This window comes from Rutidosis leptorrhynchoides, chromosome 4 (assembly GCF_046630445.1).
Source record: "Rutidosis leptorrhynchoides isolate AG116_Rl617_1_P2 chromosome 4, CSIRO_AGI_Rlap_v1, whole genome shotgun sequence".
Classification (NCBI taxonomy): Eukaryota; Viridiplantae; Streptophyta; class Magnoliopsida; order Asterales; family Asteraceae; genus Rutidosis; species Rutidosis leptorrhynchoides.
Window position 1 is genome coordinate 604,799,283 of NC_092336.1, and position 13,218 is coordinate 604,812,500.

The window sequence follows — 13,218 nt, forward strand, 5'->3', positions numbered from 1 at the left end:
TTCTTGAGAGGATTTTTGCTGGAGTTCTTAGAGAGACATGAGGCTAGTAAGTGTGTGTGTTTAGCTAGAGAAATGATGTTCCAAAAATTGAAAATGGATGCATGTATTTATGGTGGTGTAAAAGGTGTATAAATTTGTAATTTTGTGAAAAGATCTTTTAATCATGTGAAATTGTCATACTAAATAACAAAAGTAGTTACCTTATACATAAGGCATGAACAAGGGCTGGTTGGTGGTGATTTGATGTGTATATACCAATACTAAATACGTATAGAAGCTAGGTATGATACGAGTACATATACTCTAGATATACGTATAGAAATCTTGTGAAAAATGGAATGAGGATTCAAATATAGCTATCTTTTGTGAATATACTTATATTGTTTTATGTATTTAAGTCTTTAAAAGTGATTAAATACATTTTATATACGATATATGTATAAACATTATAGGTCGTAAGTATTTATGTCAAATAACGTTACGTATAGTTATCGTTTTGAAAGCTTAAGTTAGTAGTTTCAAAATATACTTATAACTTATTGTTATTAATACAAAATGAGATATTTAAACATCCTTAAATCATGTTAAATATGTATATATACATATATATACACAAACGTATAATTAACATATATTGTATAGTTCGTGATATCATCGGTCAAACTAGACGGTTAAACGTTATGTAAAACTCTTTTCAAAATCATAAATCTCAACAATTTAGATTGCTTATCATGTTGGTAAGTTTTAATTTATGTAAATATTAATCTTATAAGTGTAAAACGATCGGAAAAATCCGGGTCGTTACATTATGTTTTTTATTTGTTATTTGCTTAGGACGATACGTATTATGAGAAATCTTTCTCTGACAATGAGATTGTCAACCCTTCTCCGATGCAAATACGACGTGAAATTAGAGAAAGACGGCCCACGCGTGCATTAAGGTCCCCGTTTACTTCACCTGGATATAGAAAATCAATTGAGAAGGTAAATTGCTGCATTATAATATTATAATTGTGTTTTTTTTTTAAAAAAAATCATAAATATTTGTTGTTCTTGCTTCACTAATGTGGACGCAAGGTTAATCTTGCGTCCTTGCGCTTAGTGGACGCAAAGTTAGTCTTGCGTCCTTGTGCTATATGGACGTAAGGTTATTATTGCGTCCTTGCGTCTGTGTTTTTTACTAACCAGATTTCCTGTTTTGCACAGTTGTCCAGACATGTCATTGAGAAAGTGGAAAACATGAATGTGGTCAACCTTGATACAGATGAGCAATTTGTTGATGAGCAAATGGTTGATCAGAAAGCTGTTGATGGACAACCTGGTGCTATGGTAGTTGATATCGTTGCACCTGTTGAAACAGAAGGACCAAAGAATGTAAGTGGTAAGGATGTAAAGGTGTGTTTTAAGAGAAAAAGGAAGGAAAAGGACTGGGCTACTGAAGAAGAAATATGGGCCATGATCGACAGACTTATCAATGATCAAGGTTGTCTTAAACCACCACCCACTGGAGCATGGAGAGATAAGAGAAAGCATGCACCCCCTGCAAAAGATCCCACGACAATTATACAGAGCAAGCAAGAGACCCATTGCATGTTCATCTTTCAAAGTGATCAGTTCATTTACCTTAGTACAGAGTTTTGGATTCGTTTGCTGGGGTTAGGAAAGGTAGGATATTTGGAGAACTTGGTGATTGATCTCCTTAATGTTTTGTTTATGACATGATTTAATTTGTACCCAAATATCCTAACCTGTCTTCTTAATTTGTAGCACATTGATGGCTGGGCTACATTTCTTTTAAGATATCGTCAGAGATTTCTCCCCAGAGCAAGCCAGATGTTTAACACTCATGAGTTTCCACATGAGGTGGTTAAAGCAAGTTCTCGATGGACAATTATGCCATCTGGATTCCTGGCTCAGCTTGCAAACTTTAAAGAATTTTGGGGATTAAGTCAGAAGGAGAAGGAGGAGAGGTTGAAGCAAAAGGAGGAGAAGTTGAAGCAGGCCAAGGCCAAAGATCCTAATTTCAAAGATAATGAAGGAATCACTGTCTTTAGGGAACCAAATTACACGTATATAATTGCTCTTGGGGATGGTAGTGATGAAATGTATCCAGCTTGGTCTTCATGTGATCAGGTAAACATTCTAATTATCAATCTGGTGTTGTTTATAATTAGTAAGCAAAATGGTAGTGATGTTTTTTGTAAACTGGAACAGGCGCAAGGTACATATTGCGACCTTGCATCTGCAAATGTACTTGGACGCAAGGTTAGTCTTGCGACCTTGCGTCTCGTAATGTTCTTGGACGCAAGGTAAGTCTTGCGACCTTGCGTCTTCGTGTAATTTGGACGCAAGGTTCTTTTTGCGTCCTTGCATATGGATGGTTTTCTGAATAAACATTCTCTTCTGTTTCAGATCTTGATCCCGGTACACTTTAGACAACCAGAAAATTTCTTGCTGCTATCATTAAAGTTAGAAGAAATGAAAGTTTATGTGTACGACAGTTTACCCGGTCTTGCAAGTGAACAGCTACAACATGTTGTCACAATGTTGTGTGAAAACTTGCCCGTCTACTTGCACGCGATTGACTACTATAACAAGACGCCAGAATCACAGCTTGAAGATTACTACCAAAACAATGAGCGTATGGAGTTGATGATTGAAACTGGGCGTAATGTGCCAGTGCAGGCAGGTGAAACCGGTGACTGTGGTGTTTGGGTGTGCATCCATATGGAGAGACTGGTGTTTGCACAGGAGGGGCTTGATGACATTGGAGATCCAAAAAAGGCTGCACAGGAATATAGGAACAGAATGGCAAGGACTTTCTTCCGTGCACGTTTTGATACACTACCGCCACCACCAGAGGAAAAAGATGCGACAAAGGATGCTAAAAAGGCTGCACAGGTTGTATGATTGTACCCTTGTTGATATGTATATGTGTTGTTGAACTTGTTGTTTTATGAAATTCTGCACAGGTTGTAATTATATGATACAAGTACTTACTAGTAGGTTGGAAAGAATAGACTTAAGAGTAGCAGAGTAGCAGGGTTATGGAAGAAAGATGGACTATCTTGCGACCTTGCGTATGTGTTGATTAGGTCGCAAGGTCAATCTTGCGACCTTGCGTACGGGTTAATGAAGTCGCAAGGTCTATCTTGCGACCTTGCGTACGTGTTAATGAAGTCGCAAGGTCTATATTGCGACCTTGCGTACGTGTTAATGAAGTCGCAAGGTCTATCTTGCGACCTTGCGTATCTATACATGGTTGGACTCAAGGTTTAATGATAGCATAGATAAACCAAAATATAGATTATCACACATAACATAGATTATCACACATAACATAGATAAACTTCGAGAATTTATTACAACCATCGATATGACATAAAAAAATACAATAGGAAAAGAAAATAAACAGAAACTTGGAGATTGGTTTACTAATTATCGCTCGCTAGATTGCACGTTGCATAAAACTGAGACTGATAAGCATGAAACGCTTCTTTGTCAGTGAGTTTCTCCTTACCCTTTATCGACTTTGAAGTTGAGGCCGATGTTTTTACTACCCTTTTCGTGGTTGGTTCACCAGTTCAATCAACTGAAGATTTGCACGTATCCCTACCATGACCTGGTTCTTTGCAACGAGTACATGTTCTTACTATTTTTTCAGTGTCTTCACCCGTTGACGGATGACGTTTTGTTGATTTTGGGCGTCCAGGAGCTCTTTTCGGCTTAATGGGAGGGTTTACAATTGGTAGGACGTTGGGCCCCGGATCCGACCATTCAGACCGATGGGGCAAAGGAAGGATGTGTTCCATATACGTACTTATATAAGTTTCTGTCGTGAACCAATGAGATACAAATTGAGTAACATCAGCTACTCCAAACAGTCGTGCTGCTGCAATAACATGTCCGCAAGGTATGCCTGATCCCTGCCACTGCCCACATGAACAAACTTTATCTGCTAGATTAACAAGGACATTTTTTCGTCCATCGCGCACTTCTACTAGATTGTTTGTCGATGGAATTGCTTGCCATCTTCTTGACTTTTTCGTCCTCTTAGCTAGTTTATGTTCAGCATATGGAGTAACAGTTGAAGTAAGACTAACCGATTGGTTGCGATGTTTGAAATACCAATCTTGTACCGAAGCGCGAAAAAATTCCAATAACATGCAAACAGGTAGTTTTCGAGCATGTACGGATAGTGCATTAACAGACTCTACACTGTTGCTAGTAAGGTATGAATACCTAACATGTTCCGCTCTACTTCTAGACCATTTGTGGAACCCGACATCACTTAAAATTTTGTAAGACGCTTTCAATCTTCTTCTAAATACATTAAGATGATCCTCAAAATCCGACGCACGATAAGCTTTGACTATTTTCCAATAATGCCATTCAAAATATTTGAATTTGTTGGATTTACTTTTAATGCTTGCAAACAAATGACGAGCGCGAAAACAGTGAAACGCTTCGGGGAACACGGTTAAAACACCACGTGCTATTGGCAAACCTCGATCCGAAATAAAAGTAAGCTCTGACATACGATCACCCATTCCCCAAGTCATCAAATGGTCTCGTAGGTTGCCCAAAAACCAATCCAAAGACTCGTTTGTCTCGCTGCCAGCAATTCCATAAGCCAATGGCAAAATTCCATTATTGCCATCCATCGCAACATCAACTAAATTCGTACCCAAATATCCTGCCTTCAAATGCGCTCCATCGACGATGATTATCGGGCGAAAATGTTGAACAAATGATTGAATCTGCAGGAATGAACAATGTTAAAACAAATATGTTTTTAATTTTTTAATCGATACGCAAGGAACGCAAACATTAAAATTTTTATTAAATGGTAATAGTGATACTTACAACTACGCCAAGGGAATAATAACACATCAGAAATCTATTTTCTTTGTCTGTGATCAAATTCGTTACGCTTCCGGGGTTGTGAATCTTAATGTTATGTAGGTAAATTGGAAGCATTTGGTACGACTCTTCACTACTCCCACGAAGCATCTGTAATGTATGACATTTGGCCCTCCATGCTTGATTGTAAGATCTGCTGACACCGAATCGGCTGCCTATATTCGCACGTATATCGTTTGCTTTATATTCCCGGTTTGCAGATTTGAATGAATCCACAAGCATACTACCCAACACCTTTTTGGTTGCATGTTTATTGTTTTCCATAATTAGTGTGCGTGAGCATGTGTGTACGTCATGCAGTTTCTTTACCATAAAGTATTCAGTGAATCGTATTCTGTAAGCACTACATTTTCACTCACAGTTTGGCAACACACATTTAGCGGTGTATCGAGATTTGTCTGACTTTACAGGCTTTATTTGGAAGTTTTCTTCAAGACATTTTGTAAATAGGGTGTTTATAAACCCTTCTTTGTTCAAGAAAGTTTGACGGACTTTAATTAAATCTGACACCCTATACGTGGTTGGTATTTCAGTCGTCTGTTCGCGCTCTTCCTCATGCTGACTCAAAAGAGTTGGCATATTCCAGAACGGATCTTGCTTTTCTTCTTCATATTGGAATTCTGCGTCTCGGTCTTTTCCTCCATCTGAATCACTATCTTCGACAAGAGGTACCTCAAACGGGTGGTCTAATTCTTTAATTTTACATACGTTTTCAAGACCATAGTTATGCAAATCAAACTCTTCTGTGTTTGGAAGTGGCAATTCAGGTTCTTCCACTTCCAAATTGTTACTTGCGAGGTTTTCTTCGGTATCATGTTGTAGTAAGAATTATTGTGGTTGGTGTTTTGGTGGTTTTGGTGGTTTTGATGATTTTGGTTTTTTTGGTACCTCTTTTTCTTGGTTTTGATGTAGTAGTGGCTGGTTTGTCGAGTATTTTGTTTCTAGATTTCGTTGTGGCTGATGCATTATTACTCTATCGACAATATAAATATCAATAGGACCATTTACAATTGCATATTGTAAAAACTCTTGAAAGTCTTCATCATCATCAGTAATATCAAAAACTTGATTATTAAAAATGTATCTCATTGAAACAGCTGCATTGGGTGGGAAGTCAATCTTTTTAAGAACATTTTTTAACAATATTCTCCGATTCTTGGTTTTACGGGCGCAATTGGGAGTCTTAACCGAATTCTAAAACAATCTCGTGGCATATATATGGGTATGTTGTTAATGTACTCAAAAGAACCCCCACAACATATATTAACAACAAATTTATCATCATTAACACAATTCATAATGACAAAAATTAGTGAAAAATGGTTAAAATAGTACCTTAACGTGGGTATAAGCTCTGCATTGAAAACCTTTGAAATTTTTATGAGACTGTGATTTCAAAGTCTCAGGGTCAATCTATATATAGGGACAAAATATTATCCGTAAAAATCTAGGATATCTGACGAAATCTTATCCACAAAATCGTATTTCTGATCAGATAAGGTCGCAAGACGCAAGGACGCAAGCTTGCGCCTTGCGAGGGCAACTCGCAAGGCACCTTGCGTCTTGCGAGGGCAACCTGGCAAATTTTTTTTTTTTTTGGGCTCCAGCGCAAGAAACTTGATGGGAATGGGCATTTTGGCTATAAGCCCTATTTTTTAAGTTTAAAAACTTTTGACAAAAATAGAAAAAGAAAAATATGCAACATTTGCGGACTATTTGTCGTGCAAGAAAATATAAGTAAAAAGTTGGAAAAAGTTGATCAAGAAGTAAAATATTTGTAGCGAGGCTATTATGGACGACACCGTTTCGAAAATTGTTGTCCCGGAAAATGGATTTTCTTGTAATGTAATGACATCTCCGTTGATTCTTTTGCAAGAACCATCCATGCATCTTACATCATGTTAGTATATTCATTTGGGTTGTTTTATTTCGTGGAATCTTTCTACCTACATCCAGATCCATCAAACAATGCGAGGTCCCACTTAATTTATATACTATCTTTCCTTAACCTGGAATAATTGAAAATTATGAATATTAAATTGAAAAAATTAGGCCTTATAGTTTGTTTACATTTTCAAAACAAAACTTTAACTTTGTTTTTTCGGTCGTTGGTTTGCTTAAGTTTCATGGTTGATACCCTATAATAACGTCCGTTAATTATTAATGGTTAACTCCTTATATGTGCTACGTATGTGAGGGCAATTTCATACATTAAATTATATTATTATACTATATACTAATTATGGACAAACATCCACCAAACACGTCTTGCCACGTCATCAATTTCACTGTTATACTGTAGCAACACTGTAGCAGTACTGTAGCAATTTTTTTTTTTTTGGGCAAAATAGACTCAAATTTGATTTGCAACATATTTCCGGAACCATGATACAATCCTCTCTTGATGGTGCTCAACTACAAATGTCAATAAACAAACCGGCGTTTAAAAAAAGGTTAATGGTCGGTTAATTAAACTTTTTAAAAAATAGTTAATAATCGGTTAGTTGGCCGTTTTTAAAAAAAGGTTAGCATCGGTTAATTGAACTTTTTAAAAAATGGTTAACATCGGTTAGTTGGCCGTTTTTAAAAAAAATGTTAGCATCGGTTAATTGAACTTTTTAAAAAATGGTTAACGGTAAGTTAATTGAATGTTTATAAAAAGGTTAACGGACGGTTGATTGAACATTTAAAAAATAATTGGATGTATTTGAAAGTGGTATACTAATACAACCCTATCGTAATAGAAGCCTAAAAAAATATAGGTAAAAAGGGTTATATTTTTATTTTTCATCACCTTTTTCAATATACTACATATTATTTGATTTTTTATCTTTTAAAAAACCTGCTAAAATTATATGGACCATAAGGTTTTGACAAATAAGTAATTTGTTTAGAAGCCTCAAAACTTAAGCATTGCAACCCAGACTGTAACATATATCCAGTAGTTTATGTATTTTTCATTTATATAGTAGAATATTACCAAAACAGTTGTCAGTCATTGCGTAAATGGTCTAGAAAGAGTGGACAACGTTTTGATGACTTTCAGGCAGAAAACTGTCTAATGATATAATAGCGTTAAAATGACACAAATCCGCCGCGAAGCGCGGACCACAAATCTAGTTATTTACTGCATATCATCAATTAGTTTAGAACCACTGTCTTTGATAATCATCATCTTCATCTTAACAACATACATCATCATCAACATTCAACTCCTGCTTTGTATAGATAAATCAATCTTTCATGCTTTATATTTAACGGTTAAACAAGGATAAATCTAATCAACTTTACTACTGTTGTTGATTTTACCGGAGTAACCACCACCACCACCACCGTCATTTATTACCACTGTTGATTTCATCCAAGTAACCACAACGTCCACCACCACCACCATCGATCGTTTCTTTGTGTTGGTGTTTAGATCTGAACAAACTGATACTTACCGTTGTTGATTTCAGATCGACTCCGGCGAGTGGTGGTGATGTTGTTTGAACTCCGGCGAGTGGTGGTGATTTAATTTAAATAAAAATTAGAAATAATGTTACCTCAATTAAGGATTAGGGTTCTTAAAGAACAGATACTTGTCTGTTGATGATATGTAGTAAATATATTTTAAATCATAATCTATATTCAGTAGCAATACAATACGAAAAAATTTAATCGAGGTTAAGTAAAATACCAGTCTTTTGATTTGAACAACTCTTAGAGGCGCAGCAACTCTCTCCTCAGTGTCCGCCACTTGCAAAAAAGAACGAGATGGAGCTGCTGCCGTAACCAATTACCACAAAACATATTAATATATTGATAAAATATATAACGAAAACAAAATTCACTAAAGAGTAATCGGTTACCACAGCAAAATTCACTTTTAGCATACAAACAATTAAGCTTTCGTTACCACAGCAAAATACACTTTTAGCATACGAACCAATTAAGCATACGTATTAATAAAATATAATACGAACCAATTTCGTTAAAAGGTAATATACGAACCAATTACCACAAAAAGACTTTGATTATCCCAAGGCAAAATTCACTAAAGAGTAATATACGAACATGTTGCATAATTCACTAAAAAGAAAAACAGTGGTTCTAAACTAATTGATGACATGTAGTAAATAATTAAATGGACGAAATTGCCCTTACATGTGTGACACATGTGAGGAGTTAATCATTAATAATTAACGGATGTTACTATGGGGTACCAACCATGAAACTTAAGCAAAGCAGAGGTACCAACGATGTAAAAAACAAAGTTAAGGTTTTGTCATGAAATAAACAAACAACATCTTGGATTTTAATTACTGTGATATATGAAGGACATTTACAATGAACATAAGGGTTTAGTGAAAGTGGAACACGATGCTGATAGTCGCACATTTGGAATTGATATTTTTTTTTAACGGCATACTTTATTAAAGCAAACTAGCAAAGAGATGGAAAAAAGCATCTAGAATTGATAATGTATGAAGATTAATGAGAGTCGTAGGTTGCAAAACTTATTAAACCGATAAACGGGATAAAGTTTTTTCCTGCTATTTGGGAGAGGGTATTTTTTACTTAGATGTGTGCAACCTATTAAATGAGGATATTTTACTCATATGTACTTTATATAATCATTTGGTGACTGTTTTCGACTCTTTCTTAGTGAATTATGAACCTAAAACATCTATTGAGAATATTAGAATAAGATAACCAGCGGCTATCTTAGAGTAATTATATACAAAACAATTAACTAACGGATACATTAAGCTAGCATACCAACAAAAAAAAAAAAAAAATAGAGCATGTATGTGCTTTATATGATGTGCGCGATTCTGATTTGTTCACGATGCAACGTCCTGAGCGAATATTCTTTGTTAGTTTGTTTACACACCACTAAATATATACGGAGTATTTGTTTATACGGAGTACATCATTAAATATGATGTAAAGTATTATTATTGTGCCAATATACAGAATCATAACGTATATATTATAATGGTTAGATCACGTCACTATTATTATAAAACAACAAACAAATTAAATAAAAGATTAGAACATGCATTTTCTAGTGGCAGCCAACCTAAAAGTTTAAAGTGGCAAAAAGAGAAGGTTGGATCATATAGATGGGGCATCAAAGCTGTTAATCAATACTATTGATGCCAATTGTTTTCTAAAAAGATCTTTATTTCATATTTAATTAATCAGATTTTTTAGCAACTGAATAATACAGTAACTCTTTGGATTTACATGGTTCGATTGAGCGAGGTGACTGACTTAATATATACGACCAAAATAATTCATTTTTTTTTTCATATTTTTTTTCATTTATATAAATCTCTTTATCCCACAGATAGTTGCATAACTTGTACGTTCATGAAACCTTAATTTCAAAAGCTACGGAGTATTTGTTACTGCAAATACTGCAACCTACAATTACCAAAGGGATGTGGAAATGATAATAAATCTTTCATCAATTTTGATAAATTCGACAAAATTGATAGGGCTTTCCGCAGGTGTATCAAGACATGGACCTATGATATAAGTGCTCATCAAATCAAATGTAATAAAACGGGTATGAAAACAGACAATCTAGATTGGTTTCTGAATCGTGAAATACTTTCATAATTAAGTTTTTCGCCCCTCATAAGCCTCGGGTTTACACGAAATCATAATTGGAATAAGACAAGAACGATTTTGTTTACAGGCAAGAAGAAAACAATATCACCTATTAGAGAATCTGTGTGTTTGATGAATGCAAAAACTGTTGGAAAAACCAAATACTGTTGGAAAACATATAACTCTTCATAACTTATATTGTCTTTTCGGTTGAGGTTTCGGGGCACTGCCCCTCGGACCCCGCAAGGGACCCTTGACCCCCGCAATTTGCCCAACAGTTAATAGCCAACTCTTACAAGCGTGTACTCCACATTCTCTGAACCCGTTGTTAAGTATAATTAGCTAACTATTGCATTCAAGTAAATCTCAATTCACTAAAATGTAAGTTACATGACACTAAAATCACCAACATCAAATGTAAGAATCTATTCCCACAACAATGTTGTCTTACCGCCAACTCAGCTAGATTTAAGGGTGGATCTGAGAATCGTAATCATGAGTGTTACTAATTAAAAGTTCAATAAAATTTACACTATTCAACGGTATCACTTAAAAAATTTACACTATCCAATAGTGTCACTAGTTTAAAGCCTAATTTTTTTTTCACTATATGACATATTTCACCGATAGCACGTACTACCGATCCCATAGTAATACAACCGCCCTTGGCTCGATTCACCTGTAACATATTGGGAAAGGGCTAAGATTTTCACAACAAAATCTTCAAACATATTATGTAAGTGTGTGAAACATGAGTAGCTATATATATTCAAGACAAATGCCACTACTAGAAAAAGAGTACATGCGACGAAGGCTTTTTGCGGCGCACTGATCTCGCCGCAAAAGAGCCACTAAACGACAAAACTTTCAGACTTTTGACCAGCTGGATTGGACCTACGTGCAATTGCGACGATACTATTTGGGACGTCGCCGCAAATAAATTTAGTGTATTTTCTTTTTCTTCGCTGGCAAATTCTGGTCAAGGGTTGAACCGTGGGCCCAAAAATAATTGCGGCGATGCTTTTTGTGACGTCGGCGCAAATAAGCGTCGTAATAGGTTTTGGCGCTTAATTTTTCCCTCCAAACTAGTTCCCGCTAGTTTCTATCTCCCGCAATAATGCATCGCCGCAATTGGTGCGCCGCAAAAGGCCTGTTACAGATTCTATAAATAAGAGCATAAATATATAAGTCATTAACATTACATATATTTTTAACCTCATACACACATCAAATACATCGAAAATGGTAACCGTTCCGTCGATGATTGTCTCTTTGGACGTGTATTACGGAAGTAGATTCCGTAATCAAATGAGAGACTACGATTATACGAGTAGTTCGAAATCTACGTTCGAAGAAATTGATGTTCGCGACGTAGGTTTAGAGGACCTTCAATACTTTTTGAAAGAAATGGTTCCATTCGAACACACGGACGTCTTGTATTACGAAGATGACTATGTTCCGGAATTGTCCGCTACATATCTCCGAACAGAGGATCAGTGGAACGGGTGATCCGTTTTCCCGCCAAAAATTTCCCACCAAATGTTTCCCGACGAAGATTTGATGTCACATGTGACGAGGATGATGACGATGATGATGATGATGACGATGACGATGATGATGATGATGACGATGATGATGATGATGATTACGGTGATATGTGACGATGATGATAACAGCTTAATTTAACGATGATGATGATGATGATGATGATGACGATGATGACGATGATGATGATGATTACGGTGATATGTGACGATGATGATAACGGCTTAATGATAACGAGGATGATGATGACGATGATGATGACGATGATGATAACGGCTTAATTTAATGATGCTGATGACGACGACGACGATGATGATGATGTTGATGATGATGTTGATGATGACGATGATTACAGTGATATGTGACGATGATGATAACGGATTAATTTAACGATGACGAGGATGATGGTCACGATGATGATGACGATGATGATGACGATGATGATGACGATGATGATAACGGCTTAATTTAACGATGATTATGATGATGACGATGATGACGATGAGGATGATGATTACGGTGATATGTGACGATGATGATAACGGATTAATTTAACGATGACGAGGGTGATGATGACGATGATGATAACGGCTTAATTTAACGACGATGACGATGACGATGACGATGATGATTACGGTGATACGTAAATATATATATATATATATATATATATATATATATATATATATATATATATATATATATATATATAACAAAATAAAATATTTAATTTAATGAATAAATATTAAGAATAAAATATATAAATTTATAAAACAAAATAAAATATCTAATGGTATGGAAAAAAAATAAAAAAATGTGACTATTTTCCACGATGCTCGCCGCAATTGCACTCCCATCAACTTTTTCACAAAAAGTCACAATTCCCTCTCAGAAAATTCAGTAAACCGCCAAAAACAATTGCGGCGGTGCTTTAGTATTAGCGGCGAGCCTCGCCGCAAATGGTACTTGGGAAAAATAAAACAGTCCGATCGGTTCACTCCACCATTTCACTCCAAACATAAAACCCACACCATCTCCGGCGATTTTGAGTTTCTTAACCCAATTTTCGGTCAATTCCACCTTATATCTTCAAGAATCCTTCATCAATGTTAGTAATTTACTCCTCTTTTCTTGATTTTTCTTGTTTGC

General features: G+C 35.7%; 1 protein-coding gene across 1 annotated transcript; it reads right to left on the reverse strand.

The window, feature by feature from the left end:
• Positions 1–3,584: 3,584 nt before the first annotated feature.
• LOC139842978 (uncharacterized) lies at positions 3,585–8,317 on the reverse strand. The gene is made up of 4 exons (XM_071833073.1): positions 8,233–8,317; positions 5,387–5,615; positions 4,282–4,614; positions 3,585–4,098 (listed from the first exon to the last, which is right to left on the reverse strand). The coding sequence occupies exons 1-4, from the start codon at positions 8,315–8,317 to the stop codon at positions 3,585–3,587; spliced, it is 1,161 nt and encodes a 386-aa protein (XP_071689174.1).
• Between the last annotated feature and the right edge of the window lie 4,901 nt (positions 8,318–13,218).